Source organism: Sipha flava, unplaced genomic scaffold, assembly GCF_003268045.1.
Source record: "Sipha flava isolate LNK unplaced genomic scaffold, YSA_version1 107_pilon_pilon, whole genome shotgun sequence".
NCBI classification, from domain to species: domain Eukaryota; kingdom Metazoa; phylum Arthropoda; class Insecta; order Hemiptera; family Aphididae; genus Sipha; species Sipha flava.
In genome coordinates, this window is record NW_020271724.1 from 609,048 (window position 1) to 633,760 (window position 24,713).

A 24,713-nucleotide genomic window follows, 5' to 3' on the forward strand; every position below is an offset into this window, starting at 1 on the left:
CATCCATATATATCCACACATATGCACACAAATTTCGATGGTTAAGTCCAAATCTCTATCATATCATAAACAATTATTTTCTTTTTACTTTTTACTAACCTTTTTTATTAAAACAACTTAAATACTATCTCTTATTTATAACTTTTGTTTCACATTTTAAATATAAGACAAGTAAAACTGTTTTATATTTTTTTCATAAATAGATATTTTATTTACAAGCATTAATACATTAAATAATAAATAATATGGTAATGGGATTCAAACGTAATTAAAACAGGAGAATCTTCTAAAAACAGAACAAAAAGCGTCCCATTTGAAATTTGTCGGGATAATGGGACGTGATGATCAAAAAAAGAGAAAATTCTGTTTTAAACAAGACGTCTGGTCACCCTAACATACACCCCTTCCACCATAGGATAACCTACCCTGTGTTATTTCACATGAGTGTTACTTATATTACGTACGTCGTGGTAGATACTCGCATTTATTCAGCGTCAACGGGACCCGTCCACGAAACCGGAAACCATGATATATATTTCACAAAGCATTTGTAGATCTCTGAAAAAAAAACCCCGAACATGTTGGTTGTGCTCGTGAATATTGTCGTTTTCACGAGCACTTGTAATATTAATTTTAAACTGTCGTGTACGCTACGCTGTGCAGTCATGTATTTAATAATATTTTGTTGCTTCGTATCATTTGAGGCGGGGTGCATAAACTATATAAATGTGTAGCTACGGAAAAAAATAGTATTGTTAATATGTATACCACGTGATGACTAGTCTAGATGAAGTCCTGAATAAACCTAAAAACGAGTTAATGAGATAAGACATTATCGAATTACCCATGGGTTGAAAAAAGACAATAGACGATATGAATTATTACGGTATTCGATAAATGGTAATAATTGAGCTATACTCTGTTCAGGGAATATGGTCTAAGAAATAAATTAATATTTAATGGGTGTCTAATATATATAAGGAATAATTATGGCACGTGAAAAAATAACAATGACAAATTGAGTATAATACGGTTACTTCTATCGCATACCTATCTGTTTCAATCAACATTTTTTTCGAAAAATACTAAAATTATTTTCTTTTATATAATATTGCTGCGTTTTCTGTTAATATTTACTGCGCTTTATACCTATTAATAGATTTAAATAGTGTGCATCCAATCCCCTGGGTATGGGTTTTCTCAGAAAAATTGGCCGCAAACGATAATAATATGACGAAATATATAATATTATAACAGTGTTGTGATCGTTATTTATTTCCATAAAAAAACTTTCAAAAATTAAAAATACGCCAAGCTCAAAATTAGAACTATTATATTTGTGCAACGAAAAAAAACCTGTCCAAAAATGCTCTCATATTAACATTATCCAAGCTTTTAATATACGAGATAAATAAATCATTTTCCTACAATTCTCTTGTTTCTCCTTACTTATAAATATTATAATATTAAATATTAACCGGTTTTGTTTCAATATCACTATGCAATACTTGACGGTTGATATATACATGAACATATTAGGCGGACATTAATATTAAAATCAGCCGCCAAGTATTGAATAGTGATATTGAAACAAAACCGGTACAAAGAATATTTATAAGTAAGAAGAAACAAGATTTTTTGGACAGATTTTTTTTTATTGCAAGAATATAATAGTCTTAATTTTGAGCTTGGCGTTTTTTTACTTTTGAAAGTTTTTTTGGAGAATATAATATAATTATATACTTACTTAATATAAATTTTTGATTCATCACGCGTCACTTTTTTTATTTTTTGTAATGGTCACCCACTGGATTCTTAACCCAAACAGTTTTATAGAAAATAGTTATGCAGTTCCGTTTGGCATTAACTATAAAAATATAAAAATATATTCACTACACTTCTCGCTATCGTACATAAAACAACGATATTCATATTTGCTCTGCGTATTTAATTCGTGCACAGTTAAATAAAAATTGTTTTTATCGAAAAACAGTTACAATAAATAATATAATAATGTATAATAATTATAATCACAATCTTAATGTATATATATATATATATGTGTTGGTACAAATATCAATACGTTTGTTACCTAGTTGTTACCTAGTTACCCATTAGTCTAACTTAAAATATTCCTAGGTACCTAGCGTTTTGTTTTTCAATTTGAACAAATATTTATATTCATCTCGAAAAAATCAAAAGAATATTAATTACTTCAAACAATCAGGTCAACTCATTCGAAGCGAAAGGAATAGGAAAACAAATTAAGGTTTTCAGTTTATATCGATCGACCAAATTTATTTTTATTTTTATTGGCGATACAAGACATCGTTTATCATAAAAATACATTTAGTTAATTTCGCACACGCACTACATAGTATTTTTTTCTTATGATGCCGTGCGCTGTATGTGCGCGTTTCACAGTTAACAGACGGACGTTTGCACACAAACGGTGTATAAGGACAGAGGTGATCGCTAACGGATTTCGATCTGTGTCAGCCCCAGTGCCACGGGTTAGTCTTCAGGCCACCGAGACGCTCTGCGCGTCTATTACCATCGAGGTCAACTCGACGGACCTTCTCATGTCCGAAATGGTGGTGATCGCTCCTCCGGATTAGTTTACGACACACGAAATCGACATCCCACTTGGGAGGTCGAGTTCGGGATGCGACCAGGGAGCGACACGACCGTACTAACACCGGACACGGTAAAGGCTTGCGTTCAGCTCTTGACCACGATCGTGGTGACCGGTTCGTGCGCCAACCACGACGCGAACGACCACGTCGGTAGCGAGAACGTCAGCATCCGGTCCGTGGCCATGTGGTCCACCAAGGTCGTGGCCAAACAAGGGTGCATGGCCACGAACGTGGTGAACTTCGACTTTCGGTAGTCGACTAACGCCCGGGTGAATGTCATCCGGGTGGCCGCCCCGGCCGACTAGTCTTCATCGGACACGAAATCAAAAACCGGACACGACATTACACACCGGACACAACATTTAATTAACCCGTAGTGACTCGAATGATTAGTGGATACGACATTGAACATCAGACACGAGACATTGGATACCAGAGACGACGACGAGGAGGATCAATTGACTTCGGCGCGTGGCCTTTTTTCCCTTCTTCTGCCGCAACAAACGGAAGGGCGCGTTCCGATACGAAACTGGAACAGAGAACCGACTGAGATCAAACGGTTGTCGGAAAAACGTCAACTGCCGTGATTCGTCGACAGTGAACAATCGCATATTGAAGTTTTTCCGAGCAACATACGACACTAAACAGTACCGCCGTTATCGTTATCGAGATGCGTCTTAAGGTGTTGTGCAATACGAAATTGTAATTGTAACCTATACGCGCGCGAACAATATATTGTTATGAACTGTATTATTGTTTTATTCTTTCTGTTCATCTAATCAAACAGTACTCAAAACATGGGGGGAATAAAATAAAAGCATAATTTCGTGCGATTACAAAATTAATTACCGGTTTTAAATTTTTACGTCGATTGAAAGTTCAAAACCTGACATCATCGAACTAAAGTGGTTACCTAACTACTCGACGTATATTGATGAACAAATACATTAATTCTGTACATATTATCTAGAACAATTAACTGTATTGTACCAACATTTAAACGAGATATATCGTGATGGACGTAAAAATGAAAAATAAATAAATATATACAATGTATGCGCAAAATATACAGAAAATATAAATGAAACCAACCGAAAGGAATGAAAGTTCTACGCCGATGAGGTGTCATTATGAATCAGAGTTTAGTATTTCTTAGATCTACTCATGTTTGATGTGATCAATGAATAAAGTTGATTATTTAATAAAAACTACGTACCTAATCGATGAAAAGTTCAAAGCATGGGAGTATTTATAAAATATTTCAAAATAGTGTTTCTTAGATTTTTTTATTATTTATAATATTTAACGATTATATTAGGTAACATTCAAAAGTCTGATAGAAGACGTAATAATAGTAATAATAATAATAATAATAATAATAATAATAATAATAATAATAATATAATAAAAGAAAATAAATTAAAGATAAACAGATTAAAAGTTAACAACATATAATTTTGTGTATGTATAATACACAATCAAATTTGTTATTTTTTAAAACAATATTCAATGTATGTATAAATTTGTGAAGATTATAATAATAATAGTAATAATACTTAAGTTATATAACCAATAAATTATAATCATTAGAGTACGAATAAAACATCAATCTTATGTTTAAGGACAATGAAGAATTAATTCGATACTATAATATTATACATAAATAATCTGGTCAGATTAAACTGAAGTGTTCGATAATTTTTTTTTTTTTTAAATGCAATACAGAAAAAACAAAGTACATATTTTTTTTATAAATATATAAATATACAGAGAATTAAAAAAAATTAAAATATAAATCAAATATACTTTCAATTGATTTCCAATAAACCATTTAAAAGTATCCATTTTTGCACATAACTGCAGCTATATTTTTGCATTAAAATAATATTATATACTATTATATGAGTACGTTATTTGAGGAAATAATAAATATTTGAATATCCGTACATTAAATTATTAAAAAAAAAAAAACTGTTTAGATAAATAATAACGTCATACATACAGTTATATTGATTTTTTATAAACAGAATGTCATTCGAATCGAAACAAATATGTAGAATAGCCATAACAAAAGAATACTGTTTTGAAGAATAAATGAAAGAATACTGTTTTGCATAAAACTTTTTGTTGTAATCTACTGCTTCAGACATCGTTGACTAACGAGTGGATCGCATTGGTTAGTATTTTTATCAATAATTATTATTTTAAGAATAAATATTATACAGTAATCGAAAGCGAGTAAATGTACCACAAGCGAATTCAATATTATCAATAAATGTATTTGAGAAAAAAATTTATGTTTTTTTGAAGAACAAAAAGAACTACTTTTTTTTGCTATAATATATGACTTTACGAAATCATATAATGATAAATTCGTCTACAAAACTTTTAAAATTATGTGCCAAAATAAAAAAAGAAGCTTTCCTCTCGTCCATTTGTATCGAATCAAACTCTACAGGGATGTACATTTAAAATCACAAATATAAAACAATATTAAAAATAAGAGTCATGATATAAATAATAATAAAATAAATATATGTCAAGTCAATTATAACTGTGATATTTTAAAACACTTAAACAACTTTGCAAAAACATTGCATAAAGTTCTGTGCAAAATCATGATCAAATCATTGATAACATTATTAGTTGTTGAGACGCTACGGATTCAAAAAGTGCAATACGTACTTATTGAACCGGTAACAAAAAATGTTTTCACTTGTTTGATCGTTTTTGACGTCAGAAAAAACAATTGAGTTAATTTTGTACTTAAAAGTAAATATAGCAACGATAACAATACATGATATAAAAATAACAAATTTGATATGAACAATAATAATAAAAAAAAACAATAATAATAATAATAATAATAATAATAGTTACAATAAACGTAATTTTAAGACCAAGAATTATAATAATAACATTAATAATAATAATAATGATAATTAATATAATGGTAACCTAACAAAATATATGCGTATAGTTGTCAAATAATTAGCGTCCTAGTAAATGACACTGTGATATTAACTGTAGAAAATCTAATTAACAATAGTTTATATAGTGTACAATATTGTATGTAATAGGTGCATTGTTTGAATTCTGTTTAAAAGTAGTGAATTAATTAATTAATTTAAAATTATTATCCAAATAGAAACAAGACTTCTGAAAAAAATTTAAATGTTACAATAAACATTAAGTACGTTATTTATTTCACTATTTTAATATTTGTTTGATGTACTATTAAGGCACGTAAAATAATTTTAAGAAAAAAGAAAATCAATTATTTTGGTTATAACTATAATATTAATGGCCTATAGATATTATATAAATGTATACAGCCAATCATTTAATATATAAAATATTAATATATTATCATTATTTTTATTTATACGTGGGTAAAATATTAAAACCTTCCCGCTGAATAACGTCCGTTTCGAAAGCGTATGTATTATACATTTTATAAATTATTGTAAACAACACTATAATATTTTCCTAATAATTTGTGGAAGTAAATTTCAATTAATATAAATGTAAATATCTTTTCACGCGATAATGAGTGGTATGTATGAATAATAATAATAATAATAAATATAATGTTAAATGACTACGTTATTGGAATATGATAATATTCAGTCATCAGCAGATAACATATTTTGGACATTTACCTCGTAAAAGTAGAATAGATACTCGTATGAATATATATTGCGTGTTTTGATATTCTAATTTTTTTAAAGAATTTTCAGAAGTTAGTAGTCCATATATTTAATACTACATTATAATTAAGAATTTTCAATTATTTTTTATTAATGACCTCTAAGGAACGTACTAAACAATCAAATATAAATATAATTATTTAACAAATTTAATATACTTCAAAATTATTATTTTTTATTACAATTCGATAAAACCAGTCTTGCCACAACAATAAAACAAACAAATATTGTTTGGTTAACGTTTTATTGAATTTTTTTTATAAATTACAATATTATGTGCTCAATTTCTACGGAAAAGATCACAATGATCAAGAAGCGATTTCAGAATTGGCCATGATAAAATGTAAGTAGCTTTCAAATTTCTAAAGGGCTTGAAGGAAAACGTTATTATAATGAGTATTATAATTATATGTATTAAACATTTTCTTTCCTGTATAGAATACGTAAATATAAACCACTTTGAACTGTCTAACCCCACTGAACATTTTAATTTGGTGACAGTTTTTCAGACTGCTTTTTTAAATACTTTAAATTTATGATTTTATACAGTTGTGTTTTACCCGGACTATACACATTTACTGAAAGCACGAAACATTTAAATGACAAGAGTTATTTACTACTCAGTTTATTAAGTATAGTAAATATATAAATATATCAAAGATTAATAGTTTTGATCAAATTAAGACGAAAAAAATATATGTTTCAAGTTGTGTCGTGAGTTTATTTAATTTAATCAGTTAAATTTTTTTATTAAAATATAATAAATAAATATTTCATCAATAATATTGATATAATTGTATTAAATAAAACGAATCATTCCATTAATAAGCTATTTTTTTGGTTTGTTGTTACATTTTACTTGTATACACACACTTCAAATTATTAACTAATTACACTAAATAAAAAATATGAAATTGAATATTATTATTTAAAAAAGCGTAAGGTTTTGTACTATTTTAAATAATTAAACTTACAGAAAGATATCTCTATATATAATTTAAGTGATCTACTTAAATTTAATATTTGCTAACGCGGGTTAAATATTAATTAAGATCGCAAGTTTCTAAATAACAGCGCAAAAACGTAATGCATGGAATTCACGAAAAAAGTCGTTCGACGGATTTTTAAAAAGCTTTCTATATCCGCTATTTCAGGACTCTTTTAAACGTTTAACAATCAAAATATAGTATATCGACTTTGAATAATATTTATAATAATAATATATAGGTAGTTAAAAAATTATACGTATCACGTATTAATAACATTTATCGTATTGACAATAATAGTAATAATAATATCGTGTATAGTCATTTTGGTAGTCCAAAGAAATTATTATCTATCGTTTATTAATAATCATTTTTTACATCCCTATTTACAATAATCATTGAAGTCTCGGAAAGCGAGTCCGTCAGATTTTTGATTCTTATTTGTTTATTTTATCTTTTTTTAAATTTTTTAATTTTTTTTTTTTATTTTAATTTTTTATTTTATATGTGGTCAGTCAATCTAATCCTCCCATTTCGGAAAAGCGGACGGTGACACGAACAAATTGCTGTCATTGTTCGCAGGCAACGGTTCCAAGTTGGTAGGCCTCTTCGGTTCGGCCTTCTCGTCTACGACACCTACAGCAGTGGTGGCAGAGGTAACTTTCGCGGTGGAGGAGGCCACGGGGGTTGTCTTCACTGTCGGCGGCGGCACCTGCGGCCGGTTCTGCGGTTTCGGTTGTGACTTAATTTTCAGTTCTATTCTCTCGTCCTCGTCCACCGGTGCTTCCAACGTACTGTGTTTGATGCCGTAATAGAAGTAAACGAACAGGCCTGGAAAACGTGTTGGCAAGACATTATGAGATGATAAAATTATAAAAAAGAAAATGTTATATATATATATATATATATATCGGATAATAAAACTGTACGATGATTTTAACCTCCTCAACATCAATATCTGAAACTGGTTATCACATACATACTTAAAACGAAAAAAAAAATTGTAACCAATCCTACCCCATGAACGGTCATATAGTCAACATTAGATATGTAGCTAACAACTCCTTGGATCGGTAAAAAAACAATGGCTGTCAAAAAAGGTCCTTTTTCTCGGAGAGTCAAATTATTTTATCTTAAATCCCATTTGATGTGGTCGTTATTTTCTTGTTCGAAATATACGTATATTTACCGCTAGGTTCGATATGAATACGATGCAACTAAATCTAAAAATATATAGGTACCATATTAAAATACCTTAATAAAATTTAATTTTTCTAATTTTTAATATTGTGAACCCAAGTTGTCAATGTGTAATAATAAAATGTGTAATCTTAGACAACCCTATATCTCCATAAGACTTCCTTTTAGCAAAACCTAATAATTTTTTATACCAAAATGAATAATAATAAAAAAAAAAATCATAAAACAATATACTATAAATGAAATACGATATTGGTGGACCTCTTTGAAAACTGCAAACAATACTGCAGTCTTGGACAGAACAATAGCCACTTGAGCATGCCTTGTTAAGAATTTTAATGAAAGGCGCTTGTAAAAAATGAAAAATAAACTGTCATGTGCCACGCATCGTTTGTGTGTTTAAAATAAATTGCTTTTTATTTTAAATACTTCATGGGTTAAGTAAACCGGTCATATTGATTAAGCTTTAAGAACACCAAAACTGTTATACTAAAATAATTAAATAAATGTAAATGTTGTTTGTATATCGACTCATGGTCAAATACGAGTATAATATAAATTATCCCATTATGTATGGTGATTAAATTAATTCGAGAATACTTTTAATTGTTCCTACATTACAATTATAATACAAAAAAAATATTAAAATACGACCAGTACCTATTTCAAGTACTCTTATGTAAACATTCGATTCTAAAAGTGTTCTATTCGAAACATAAAACCGAAAATAAGCTCTCAAAAATGACTAATATTGCCAATTTTTCAATGATCTTATTATGCACAGTATTTATATTGTTTGTACACAACTACGGTGGATGGTTCATAATTCAGTTGCGTGTAGATTTGTTGCATGCAGAGGGAGTGTTATCGGTTTACCGTGTCTTTTAAAACAAACTTTTTTTATAACTGTACAATATATTTTTATTTATAATAAAATGCTCTATTTATAAGAGAAAACAAATAAAGAAACTCTTTTACATTTTGAACACTTTTATATTTTTGAAAACAATTATTCAGTAAACAATTAACTATAACCTCCTTATGTATACTATTATCGTGTGACTATTATTTGTGTGACTATCATACCATGAACAGATGCTTGTGATGCTGAATAGGGTAATAATTATTTTTTTATATTGTTTTAAATATCCATCATAAATCGGGGAGTCGTAGGTAGAGAGGTGAACTAAACTTAATTAGCAGTTAATACCAAGACAAAAATAACCGAATAAACCAACTGAATATGAACAAATAAAACCATGACTTTTTTTAATAATTTATAATGTTTTTTTTTTTTTTTTTCATATACAGTCGGGATTCTATTGACTTAGTATACACCTGACGATGAATTTTTCATTCAAAACCGGCTGTACTTTATAAATATAATAATATTCCAAATATTATTATAATATTATTGATATTCTAACCAGGCTAAGCTTTTATTTGCATATTAATTTAATTCTAAAAATAAAATATTTATTTATATATTAATTTACAAGTATAAGCCATTTAAAAAATTTGAATTTTAATTAAATTTTTTATTATTTTATTAAAAAAATAGTACAATTGTAATTTCATCAAAGGTTTATTTTTACGTTGACCATTAATACGAATATTCTAAGCGTCGATTGTGTATTATTATTTTTAACTTATTATGATTAATATCATGGTAATATTATTAATTTATAATCGATGCATATTTCTGTTGACTATACATTTTTTGATTTTTACATTTCGTATAGCAATCAATTTGATAGGATGAATTGACAAATACTGCAGTCGGTAACACGATATACAGCAGCGGTCACAATTTATAGATATTATCTTGAAAAAAAAAAAATATATATATTTATTTTGTCATATATATTATTATAATATAGATATATGTAAAAAAAAAACCATCACATATTCCCATACCCAAGTCCTCATACTTGCAGTTGGCTATAAAACAAAATGTTCATATTATTCGTATTCCTTTTTATTGCATGCGCATACGAATTTTAACTAAACAAATTATGTATTTAAATATTTTTTAAAATATCATAAATGACTTACGATTGTCAATAACAGAATTTCAAATATGATTAATTTTTAAATAATTAAATATTCAATAATAAATCATATGTTTTATCAATTCGTATAAATAATGATCCGTTTCGGAAACGAGTTTACGGTAGTCGTATTGTTGCGCCACTTATTTTATGCTAAAGGTGATAGGCTTTTTAATTTGGCTTATATTTAAATTTATATTCAAATCGCATACCAACTTATATAACATCTAATAGTATGTTGTGTTGTAGGTTTTAATTTTTTAATTATTTTCATTAACGAATATAACAAATCACCCTTACAGAGCGTTTGTCCACATTCATTCCACTTTGACGGTAAATGTATATAATTTATATATAGCAAGTTTAACGTTTAACACTTAATGGTAATTTAAGTAATGTGACAAAGTAAAACAAAATAAGTGTTATTATTAATAGATATACGTGTAGATATAGACAAAAAACGAAGTAAAAAAAAACTATGATACTTTTTCAATCAAATTTTTACTCATACAGCAAATAAATATGTTTAATACATTTTTAAAATGTTTTTCAAGAAATTAAAATGCTTTAAAACAGTTTTAATTAAGATGTTAGAATTTTTTCAAAGGTTTTAACAGCATGTTAAAAACTTTTTTTGGCCAACAGAACAATATTATTAGTAATTGTTTTTATAATATTTTAATAACTTTTGCAGATAAAAATTTTAAAATATATTATATTTATAACTAGAATGTATTTCGAAAAAATGTCCACATTTTCAAATTTTCAATACTACTCATAGACTATCAAAGCTGATAATACTAATTGTTTCGTCGGATATACTACTAATAAATTAAAAATTTAAATCCCAGCCATCAGCTGTTACAAAATTCCGTTAGAAAAATTGAATTATCATATATAATTCAACCAAACTGAACTGTAATTAAAACACAATCATTACTATCGCGATATATCTTTTGTTGTATATACAGTATAATATTTATAAAACATACATATAATGTATGTTCTAATGCGTCTGTTTTATATTTTTTTTTACCTATTATTATTGATTTTTCATAGATACATAATATTATATTAAATAATAAAATCACAAATTAAAATAGTAGGTACGGAAAACACATTATATGCGTATTTGTCAACGTGTCCAAAAAGAGTATATATAATTCCAATTTCTTAGTTTCTTACTTTGATATTTTTCCAAATGATACTTAATATCATAATAATATTATGCGTGTAGCTTTTGCTACGGGTAATCATAATAAACCCGTAATTGTAAAATATATCGCAAGTATACCAAATAAGTATAATACATATATATATATATATATATATATATATTTCTTAGACATGCAATAGTTGATAAGGGTATACATTGACTTGAAACGTACCTACTACAGTTGTTTTAAATTATTTTCATTTTATTGGTGAATTTAAAATTAAAATTGACTAGAATTTTAATAAAAAAAAATTAACGATTTAATATTTTAAATCATTAACATTTTCAATGATAGTTGAAATATTATTATATTTCATTATAAATACACATACAAATTAATGTAAAATATCTATAAAAAAATACATACCAATTGAGACCCATACGACAATCCGCAGTAGAGTCATTGAGCTTAGCTGAAATATTAAATATAGATTGACGGCGATTGAGAATGCTGGTACAAATGGAACCCAAGGTGTTTTGAATACAAGTATTTGTCTAAAAATCAAACAGAAAATTATAATTAAATTAATTGGTAATTTAAGATTTTATAATGCTATTAATGTTTTCCCATTTCTATTATAAGCGATATAATAAGTATGCTAAAAATTGATACTTTTATTTTATTTATTACAATTCATCGATCACTATATTTCTAAATGGATTTATTTTATTCGATAAAATAACAATACATTAATAATGTATAACAAATTAAAGCGTTAATATTTAATGTAATGTTTTATTAGTTTTAAAATACCAAAGTATTTTTTGAATAGTTATAATGTTCTTATAATATCAATGAACTTTTGTAATCCATCTATTCTAGATTATAATATATTTCGAAATGTAAAAACATATTTAAATGCCAATGCTAAGTTTTTCTAATCATTTCTAATATAAGAAATACATTATTTTGCATCTAAAATGATATGGTAAGTTTAATATAAAAAAAAAAAACCATCTTTACCATAAAAATCATAAAATAAATATCCGTTATTTTTGTTATTTTTGTAGTAAAGGGATTATTTTAAAGCTGTAATAAAAATACGTTTTAGTTATTGAATTTTAAAGTTGAATACCAGTTAATTTAAAATTCTAAGTTTAAAATAATATATAGTTTGATTAAAATAATCATTTAGTCATTTTATAAATTTAAATATGTTAATAAATATGGATAGGAATTATTAATGTCATGTTTGTCTCGTTTTGGGCATCTTGTTTCTTCTGCACTTATTTCACCTAATTTAATTCATCTTTTTGCATACTGGTCTGGTTTAAACAATTAAACAAGTGCTCCAACTCAACTGATTAATACTAATGGTGCTATGTGCATTGTGTTTAGAAATTAGAGCATTTCTTTTAGGCGTTACTATAATAGTCATGGAACTAAATTATTTTTCACATACATACAACAATATTTGAAATATCAATTAAAAGTGGGTTTAATGTAGATATTTTTAAAGAATATCTTCTTTAGCTTCTCTAAATCCCTAAACTGTTTATATTTCGTTAATATGAAATTTTGTTTACCGGTCTTCTAACGCTATCGTCACCATATTATTATTTATAAAATATTATTCGTAATAAATACATAGTATGTGGAGGGGGATTGGCAAAAGCGTGGGTATTTCGAACATTTGCTTCTTTTATCAATCAAAGTTCTGAGCGCAGCTCATTTAGTAAAATATTATGCAAGAGTGCGTTTCTTTTAAATAACCAATCTTTTGTCCATTTTTAACGTTTACTTCTTTTTTTTTTCTCATTTAAACTGTTACAATCATTAAGATACCAATTTTTCCAATTGCCATTTAAAAATATATGTATTTATAAAGTGGAAAAATAGGTGTACTGAACTTAAAATAATGATATATTGAATACTTTTTCACTCAATATTTGAATATGTACGCAACAAGACAAAAAAAAAAAAAAAACCATAATATTTATAAAAATGGAATTTGCGTCTCACGGTTGTATACGAAAATGCGTAGGGGTAAAACAGTATTTTAAGAACGAATGTGTATGGGTATTATTTTAGTTTAATGAAAATTGTATTGTTAAACACATACGATTAAAATTTTCATTAAAACAGATAGTGTAGGCCCGTTTAACGGTTCCCATTAGCACCGTTCCCGGTTACGATATGGTGATGGTTATTTTTATTCTATAAATAAACATATTACATTTCTCAACTTCATATTCTTATTATTTTTATTTTCATAACAGAATAACAATTTTTAAAATGACAAGTTTTTATTTTTTTTATTTTTATTTATCTAATAAAATTAAAAAATGAGTCCTGTTCCTGGCGACTCGTAAAAAAAAATTAGAAGCGGTACGCTAAAATATTTTTAAAATTAAAAGGATCTTCCTTCCTCATACGTTTTCTCTTTTCAAGTACTGACAATAGGTATATTAAGACGTATGAGTATAAATTAAATTTGAATAGTTATTCAACTATACCACATGCAAAATGATTGATTAATTTGATAATAAAAGAATTGCAATAAATTTAGAAAAAAATGAGAACGGCATATCTATATGCATAGTGGTATGCTATGTGAAAGGAAGTTAAGGAAAATTCAATTTATATTTTATTACATCCTCCTTGCATTACAATTTTATAAACCTCTTTATACCTGACAGTAAGTAAATTAAAGAAATATCGTAGAGTTTAAGATAGAATCCACAATATTCTCTTTATTATTTTACACTATGAAAAAATAAATTCATATACGATACCCTGAATAGTAGTTACGAAGATGATACTGGTGCATATTTTATCTTAACAACTATTTTTCAGTGCATGAAGAATAAATCTTATCTTCAAAATATTCATATAACTTAGAGTTTATCAAAATTTTAAAGTAATTTATTTTTGGAATTGTAAATATAAAAGTTTTCAATCAAAAACTTTTAAAATATAACTCATAAAAATAAGCTGAATAATAAAAAAAAAATTGTTGTATATTATTGTTTATATATATATATATATATTGTTTATTATTATATTTTGTTTATTTACAAAAGCTAAAATGTTACCAAAGTTCCATTAGAGATCGTTTTAAAATGTGATAATTAATGAATTTAAATTTAAAAACTTATACCATTATATTGTACCAAAGAAGGTGATGCTCTTTTTATTTCCAAAACTAATGGTTATTTTTTTTAAATGAGGTTTTTTATTTTCGACAACGGTTTTAATGATACATGTACTTAATTTGTAAAAAAAAAAAACTGAAACGTATTTGTAGTAATGTATTTATACTTTGTTCTTAGTTTAGAACATATGAACAATAATTATAAATAATATTTTCATAAAATACATTATGCATGTTTTATGTTTACAAAACCATAATAGTAGTCTGTAGTCTGAGAACATAAAGATTTTTTTTAAGACTTGTACGAAATATCTGTTAAACATAAATAAAGTGTAATCGTACTAAGTCGTTTAAATCGAATTTTAATAATTTCTTTTCTATTTCAAATGATTTCAGCCACATTTAATGTGTTTTTGAAAAATTAAAAAACGAAAGGTCTACTCGTACTAACCTAATTAATTATATTGTTTATTTTTGAAATTTCAATCAATGCATTGCAACATTTACTATAATACATTTTTCGAATCGTAAAGTTCCTCATTTGTGCATTGTTCAAATTATGTAAAATCATATATTTTTTTAACTTGATTTTCAACACACCCAAAGTCGGCAATACAGGGTCGAGAAAAATAAGTTTATTCCCCATGAGGATACTTACTTGTTTTGCGGCTTACGCGATATGACGCCCAGCACGGCGATCACCACGATCAACAGGGCATACAACAAGACATAAACGAAAGTGGACGATTCGGCCGACACGAACACTAACAGCACGTCGAATACGATGATGAGCACGTAGAACACGCCAACCAGTTTCAGGACCACCATTCCGCTCTCCTCAGTAGCTGGTCCCATGTCCACCCACGGGAATATGGCCGGACACAAATATGTAGCCGCCTGAAAATGGGGAAGTAATGTTTATTACGATATCGTTCTCCGGTACTGAGACAAAAATGACTGATAGCGAAATATCATTATTGTACCTGCAGCGGTTCTTAACCTTTTGTGGCACATGGACCCTTTACCGTAAAAAATAATCTTTGAGGCAACGGACTTATGAGCAAAAAAATATTAGTTCAATAAATAAGTTGTTCATATACTTTAATAACATCCGTGCGTGTACTGTGTCACTTTGTTATAAAAATATTGCTTTTAAAAAGAACATTTATGGTTTGAAAATTGTATACGAAACCAGGAGGAATATGGTGAAAATATATAGATGTAAAAAAAAGAATTCAAATTCATCTGACCAATCCTACGTTGTCTTCGTTTGAATATCACCTTTTGTAGATAATTAATTATAGTATTTGAGTATTGATTGCAACATTTTATACTCAATATTTAAACAATTCTAATATATTATATTAATAATGTAAGTTTCGTACTATGATAAACTACAAATAATAAAACGTTTTAAGTAAAAATTATAAAAATATAATTAATGACTTTTTGACAAAAATAAACTAAAAAATATCATATTGACGTTTAAAAAAACCCATAAATATAACAAGAGGGGTAATAATAAAAAAATGACGTTGTGTAGAAGAATTAAATTATGAATACAGAGATATTTATTTTAGATTAAATTATCTTTCGGAGTAAATCTAGTGTATTAAATAATATTACATAATAGTTGATAAATAGAAATATGTGAAAACCAATGAAAACAATTAGTTAAACGAAAAATATTTCAAAACGTTGAAACCCGCCAGAAATGCATAGTTGATATTTAAAATCATGAAATAACGAAGAGAAAATAAAATAAAATTCATACCTATGACTAACAAAAATGCATACTAAAAATGTTATTCCAAGAATTCATGAAGAATGAAACGACTTTGTAGGCAGGTCTGCATAAAAATGGAATGCAGATGCCATCAGCGTTTAGCCGTAATATTACCAAGCCTAAGTTTAACAAACATCTTCTTTTATCTGACATAATTTCGTGACTTCGAAAACTAAGAGAACCTACATTTTGAACACGGTTGTATTACCGACACGACTATTAATCAACATTTCAAGTATTGTAAACTGATGCATTTTAAATTGTAGTCGTGTTATCATAAACTTTTATTTGCATAACGTGATGAACAATAATAAACGAACAAACACTGTAAGCTTAATCGTGACAGTAAAATGACTACTTTTTTTAAGGAATTCATTTGTGACATCGAAATGCCAAACGCACAATAGTCTGTGATTAAGATTGTTGTCGCTTCTGTATTGTTCCGTGTAAGCAAAACGGTACTATATACCAGTGTGCCCGTAAACCTCTGCCATCGTCTTTTATTATAATTATATAATCTCAATGTCATCTGATAGAGATTAACCATTTAGTCGTGAGTTTCGTGATGAATCTTAATCCATGTGGTTAAAGGAAAGCTTACGGAGGAGACTGCTGTAGTCAATTGTTTTGGTTTATAAAAATGCTACTCTTGGAAAGTGGAAAAACTGAAAAATGTTAAAAAAACTTTTCAAAATGAACACTGAAAACGTACCTATACAAAATCCCGTTTGATCGCCGAAACAAGGAAAAATTGAACACGTTTCGTATTCAATTTAAACCATAATTCATTACTTTTTTAGTATTGATTCGTCCAAGTATGGACTTACTTGCTTATAGTTTCAAATTTTAGGATTGTAAGACAATTGTAAGGTTAACTGTACAACGTATTTCGATTGAACGTCACGTTGCGTGATACGATGACCACATTATCTCGCAATATGAATAATTCTCACTATCTAGATAATTTTATAAATTACGGTTTTTTTTTTTTTTTTTGAACATTTTTCAGTCGAGAAAGTAGTCAATCACGTCCATTTATAGATCTTCGTATTACACGATAATGTCTACAGAGTATAACAACGAAACGACCATAAAAATGCCGTTCAACGAAATAATAACCGTTTCGAGCGCGTACCTAGGATGTGTAAAACCGTTCGGATGATTTTTATTGTGCAAACGATTTCAAAACAACATTAAAAATTGACTATAAGCGATACCAAGTACACTCGTCTGGTGTACATAGTATATACGCTGTTAGAAAGCGTATTGCTCACCAACGAACAGTTAATAGGCCTAACGATGTATTAATCGTTAGCGATATGAAATAAGGCATTTTTCGACACGTTCTTCGTTATTGTTTTCCATATCCCTGCCCGGTATTATACCTTGATGGATCTAGTGATATTTGCGCTGGCCGCACTGAATCCTCCGGGCGCGGCCGTCGATCCGGCCGTTGATCCTCCGTGCACGGAACCGTAGAACTTGTTCTCGCACCTATCAGACACCAGGTACTGGTCATCACGGCCTTCCTCGGAGTCATCGCCGTAATACGTGTCATCCGAATCCGGAGAACTGCGAGAAAATACGTAACATTCGATTAACATTCGATTAATACGCAATCCGTCCGACCGTCGCATTATTTTTGATCTTTAGATCTCTCCCTAAATTCTTTCTAGCTGTTTATTTGTGCTACAAGTATAGCTTAATAGTTGTACTTTTGTGTTTTGACCACCACAGTTCGCGAAATACAAGTGAATCGTTCGAATGACGAACAATGAATTTTAATCGAATCGATGTCGCGTATCTGGATAATGCGCCGACATAGCGTTTTAATCTTTATTATAGGAAATGTTATTAGGAGAATATAAATTATAAGCATATCGAACACAATCGTTAACACCGCTAATATACGTGTAAATATGTATATAGATATATTTATATTTTCAAACCATTCGTCAATACACGCACCGCAATATTGTATATTTTTTGTTTAAATTCTTTTATTATTTAAAAATGAAAAATGTACCAACAGAATTCGCATACACAAGATATTCTGTAGGGATGATTAAAGTGATTTTATAATTAATTATTATGTACGTTAAAAGAACTGACACGTCAAATTGATTTATCGAAATCGAAATTATTAGTAAATTATTTTAAATTTTATGCGATGATGAAGATTTTTTATTATGTCTAAGTATAAAATAAATGATTTTCATTTACATTTTAAATTCAGTTGTTCAGCATTAAACATTAGTCTCTTGTTGAGTTAATGCATTTTTTAAGTTCATGTTTTCGTACTTAAGTCAATATTATTATTTTAATTCCGTGAACCTTCTAATTTTATCTTATCGTAAATAAATTATCTTTTAAGATACGAGTTTTCATCGTTTTAGGTTAATTGATCAGATAGTTGATAGTTACATATCATATAAATTATATTCTATTCATGGAGAATTTTAGAAAATTGAACGACAAAAAAGATTTTTTACCGATAGTACAGAATAACCGTAAAACGTTTTGAGTCGATCTAAGTGTCTTGAAGTGCATTTAGGTGGTATGTGAATCCGCCCTTTTTTTATTTAATAAGATTCGTTTTTTTTTCTTTTTCACACGTTACTATAGAAACGACTGGATTACTTTTATTTTTAAATATTTTTTTTTTCTGAAAGAATAAAAGTATGTACTATATTACTTAAACGTACATTAAAATCAAATACAAAAACAATGCGTTAATGATAAAAATAATAACGGTAAATTATATAACGTCAAAATATACAAATATATATTTCCTAATTTAAAATAAAAGTACGTAAAAACAAAACAATATTTTCACTTGGGACAAAACTCAGTACCAACATGACTATTGCAAGAATAACTTTACTTGATCATAAAATGCATAAAACTGTATGTTGCTACTAGAAAAATAATATTTTATTAAGATTGATATAAATTATAAATCATATATTATTATACTATAATATACATTTATTATGATAAATTATTATGTTCCATATATCATAATAATATATATATATATATATATATATGGCCAAAATAAAATATCACGTCATCAATTACATACTACATAATATTATGAGATTTATAAATTATTATAATATATGAGTGGCTTTTATAGCGAGTTCTTTCGAAAGTGAAGATTTAAAAATAACCAATACAGTATTCAATTTTTGATAAAGTCCATGCAATTTATTATCTTTCGTATTACCTACTATATAGTACATATTAATCGATAATCATAAGTCCCATTTAATCTGGGACATGCCATGAAATGATTTTATACTTATATACGTATACGCGACTAATGTTGTCTACACATAATCGTTATTTTTTTATCGTTATTTAAATATTTTATAATTATTATTATTATTTTTTATGGCAAGCATTTACATTTAAATTTAACTGTACACACGAGCGTAATGCATTTGATAAAACAACGTTTATAAATATTTGAAAAATAAAATGTATTGTTCAAATAAATCATAATAAACTAATAAAATAAAAATACGTATACCTACACAAGAAATAAATTCATATCAATAAATCAATCGAACGGCATTTTACGTTCTGATTACGTTTTTTTCTCGATTAAGCACACGTAGAATAAACGTGTTTGATATCTAACGTACAGTGCTACGATAATTTTTATCTATTAACTATTTTATATATATTGAACTACATATATTATAATATACTTATATTTTCAATTCGATGCTTATTATTGATTAAACCTAAATGAAATTAAATTGTGTCGAGTTTGGTCCCATTACCGATAATTGAATACACTCCTCGCTCAATATGTACAATCTTTGATGCTTACATAAAATTTGAACCTTCCCTACACTTCTCTGGAACCAATATATAATTTAATTAATGATGGATAAAAATGAAAAACAGAAATAGAAGTTAAAAGTGATAGCGAAAAAAAGGGTGAGGGAGTGATTTTCGAATGGAAAGATAATGAAGAAGAAAATAAGAAAAAATTTAAATTATCACTTGATAACTAACGAAATACGTATGTTGATTAATGAAAAGTAATCATTGGATGAATAGGGGAATTTTAATAAAAAGTAATCCACGATGTGGAACTGTGTTAATGATTTGTTTCGAACATAGAGTTTATTACATGACATAAAAATAAGAAACACTATGATATTTTTTTCATTTTTTTAGTTAAAAGTAAAATATTTGTGTGTATTGACATAGAACATGTACGTATATAAGATAATTTATTTATTTTTTAAATTATATCATGACGTATTTTTTCCATAAATCTAAAAATACTTACCATATATATTTTGGGTAAAATATACATTTTTACGTTTTTTACATTTTAACGTGCACTTTGAATGTCGACTTCCGTAAAAATTTATAAATGACCGAACAAGGACGAATGAAATGCGCGATAGACGAGTACGCTGAATTCGTACAAAAAAAAAAAAAAAACGTACGGTGAGCGTTGGATATTGGAATATGAAACGCTTCTAAAACTCGATGACGATGCGTTGTGACGGGTGGCGAGGAAACGGGAACGTTGTACGATCGCGCGCGCTAATAATTAGGGATGTTTATGACCTTAAAGTCACTAAAAAACGTGCTCAGATATGCCCAATAAACATAAAAATATGCCCTTGCAAAAAAATTACTTATCCAAAATGTTTTCTAAATTAATTTAAAACTTTTATAGTATACATAAAAAAATACGCTTAGATTTAAATCGTCACCGATTCTGAATTTATAAACGTGAAAATAATATAAATATAAATTAAATCGATTAGAATTTGAGCTCGAGTTATTTTTTACGCAAGTACTCTCTGAATTGACCTTTACGGTACGGTTGATTTTAAGGTTTTCGAACGGAAACCTTTCCGGTCATCATTGATAATGACAATAATAGAACACGAACACGACGGTACGGTCGAGCGAGAACGGCGTTATTGAATAATGAGTACAGATCGTTTCGTTTACCTTCTAGTTACCTTTCGGACCGTTATCCTCTGCGACGGTATGATCTGCTGGGGCAACGGCAGCTGGGTCTGGTAGAACGACGTCTGCCCGGTGCCGTAGCCCTGGTTCGTGTACGCGTACCTCTGGTCGTCCGGCACCACCTGCGCAACAGGAAAAAAAAAAAAAAAACAGAACGATCAGCGACGGCGGACGCGTGCGGATCGCGGTGCCGGTCATTTACGAAGTTTACCCGTCCGTTGGTGACCATCTGCTTGGGCGCCGCGTTCGCCGGCGACCGCATCGACTCCGGGAAGAAGTGTATGACGGTGGACGTCTGCGGTTGGTACCGGAGTATCAGCACGCACGTCGAGACCAGCGTGTACGCGAACAGCGTGCCTTCGAAAAACACAACAGAACACTGCAGTTCGAAGGGCCGTACACGAATCGACGATATTGGGCGCGTTAAAATGTTTCCTTCGCGTCGCGATTCGTTCGTTTAGTTCTATGCGTTTAATGTTTTGTATGCGTTAAAGATGTTGCAACGATCAATATCGACAGAGAATTCTCGTTCGATCGGTCGGTCTACGATTACAGGGCGCACCTGATATCTCCGTTTTAATTGATCGCGTAAACAACACGTACGTGTTAAGGGGTTTACGATGTTTGGATTCATTTTTCCAAAAGTTAAAGTATTTCAAAAATCTAACTGTTAAAAAAAAAAAAATAACGTACCGCATAACAAATACGACCGACCGGATTTGCCGTCCGATAAGCTCTAGACCAGCGATACTCAACCTGCGGCCCTCCAACGATTTATATGCGGCCCATACAGAACTCATCGGAATCGATAATAAAATATACATTTCAAAACTTATATCATAAACATAAAATAGGTATGACTAGGGTTGTACATTTTAAATATTTCACATGAAGTATTTCATAATTGAAAATGTCACGCTTAATGAAATATTTCAATGAAATATTGAAAAATATTTGTTTTTAACGTTTGAGATAGTGACCGTCAAATGTCATTTAATCAGTTGATATTGTTTGATATCGTTTCGGTACAATCTTGGACTTTCCCATTTTACGTGGTATAGTCTATCAGCTGGCTATAAATAGGTAATGACCACAGATATGTTTAATATTAATAAATATATGTAGTAACGATAAAACCGGCACATTATTATTGATAGCAGCTATTTTTATGATAATATTCGTCTAATAAGTAATAGTTCTAATCGCCTGTGATTTATGTACATGTTATTAGTAAAATTTTCTGAAGTGTCTTTAGCCATCTAAATTTTAATTTCCATACTTTCTTGAGTATATTAATGAGGACCATTATACGTCCCTAATTTATAATTTGTTTAACTATGCAAATGAGCTTATTTTTATTTTATTATATTGTTATCTTTAATTAATATATTTATATTATATGAGTTCAGTCATTTTAATTTTAATTTCCGTACTTTCAATAGTTAATATTTAAAAATGTATATTTACCTAATGGCTAATTATTTTGATTTCATATTTGATACTGATAAGTTATTTGTGTAAATACACAAAGGAGATAATTTTTATTTTTTATTAAATTAAATTTGTTTAATTACATTATGTTTATTATCTTTTATACATAATTATACATATTTATTTTATTTATTATTTGTATATAAATACAATTCAGTATTGTATTCCAATATTGAATTGTAATTTTCATCTTTCTTTAAAAAAATTTCCAGATGCTGGTATAATATTGTGTTTCACAATATTCACAATAAATTTTATAAATATGTGCTTAACTTTTAAACTCAATAGGTACCGATATATTTTTTTGATGGGAAACTTCTGAAATAATGTGATAGCTGATGAGTAATGGGACTATTGGCAACTTATTTATAAATTCATCTATATTTTGTAAAATGTCTTCAGTTGTTTCAATGACTATTGGTCTCTTACCTCTTAAATCAATATTTATAAATTATAATAACTATAAACTAATATGGTGTTAATTGTTAATTTATATAAATTAGTTTTTATTTCTATTTAGTACAATTAATAATACAAAAAGTACTTCATAAAAAATAAAACATAAAGCATGATATTTTTACTGAAATGAAACAAAAATTTTATTTTTCACTCAAATTATATATTTCATGAAATTTTACAATCCTAGTATAACAAAACAATCAAAATGTGTCACAAATTCAAGAATGAAATCGGATTACTAATTCGCGTTTGGACGATTTGTTAAAAGTAGCACATGCAGCAACTACAAACCAGATATAACCAAAATAGTGAAAAAACTCTCTCGATATAAATATTCACATTAATTTGAATAAATAATTCAGTTTATTTTTATTTTATTTTTTTTTTTTTCATTTTCATTCCGTTCATCTCGACTTGCAGACCGTAAAATATTTTAAAATATTTTATGTGGCCCAAATAAAAAAAAAGGTTGAGTATGGTTGCTCTAAACGCTCGGTGACGTCGGTCAATCTATAAATCCAGTGCTAGAAATGCGACGTCGAAACACACGGCCGTGAACAGTTCAATCACCGTGATTATTACCGTTGACGATATTCGACGATGGATTTTTTTATATATTTTTACGATTACATACCAGCAGGTTTGGAAATAATGTTTTAATTTTTATTATTTTTCTTATTTTATTTGGCACCTGCACTATAAATAATCAAACCGTACATTTATAATATAAAATCTGTATTCTTATACTTTTTAACCGGCAAAGAAAATTTACTGTTACTTATCTGTCGGATGCGGAAATAGTCATTTTATGGAACAAGTCGATTACAAATGTTTTTCAAGTATGACGATTGAAAAACCCAATTAAAGGATTTATAGTCAGCTAATGTAAGTTTTAAAAAGAAGGAATACGCGCGTACAACATTAGGTAATATGACAATTGCGATGTATTAGTATATATTAGGTAATTTCTATATCGTTTTAGTTACATTGATGGGTTTATTTACTTATATATTATTGTGGTTTCAGTTGTACCTTTTCAAAACTTACATTAACATTAACTATAACACTAACTATTG

The 24,713-nt window shown here is 28.1% G+C and overlaps 1 protein-coding gene across 2 annotated transcripts in view; it reads right to left on the minus strand.

Annotated features, from left to right (window-relative positions):
* Nucleotides 1-7,327: 7,327 nt before the first annotated feature.
* LOC112685423 (probable cationic amino acid transporter) overlaps nucleotides 7,328-24,713 on the minus strand; it is a 107,923-nt gene continuing 90,537 nt past the window's right edge. The window contains exons 9-14 of one of the 2 annotated variants that reach the window (XM_025557299.1): nucleotides 21,899-22,044; nucleotides 21,670-21,809; nucleotides 18,066-18,252; nucleotides 15,553-15,791; nucleotides 12,167-12,294; nucleotides 7,328-8,163 (exon numbers count right to left, since the gene is read on the minus strand). In XM_025557299.1, coding sequence (XP_025413084.1) covers nucleotides 7,853-8,163; nucleotides 12,167-12,294; nucleotides 15,553-15,791; nucleotides 18,066-18,252; nucleotides 21,670-21,809; nucleotides 21,899-22,044 — 1,151 coding nt within the window. In that variant the 3' untranslated portion in view covers nucleotides 7,328-7,852. Of the gene's footprint in view, nucleotides 8,164-12,166; nucleotides 12,295-15,552; nucleotides 15,792-18,065; nucleotides 18,253-21,669; nucleotides 21,810-21,889; nucleotides 22,045-24,713 lie in introns of both variants that reach the window. The other variant, XM_025557292.1, reaches the window with a different exon arrangement.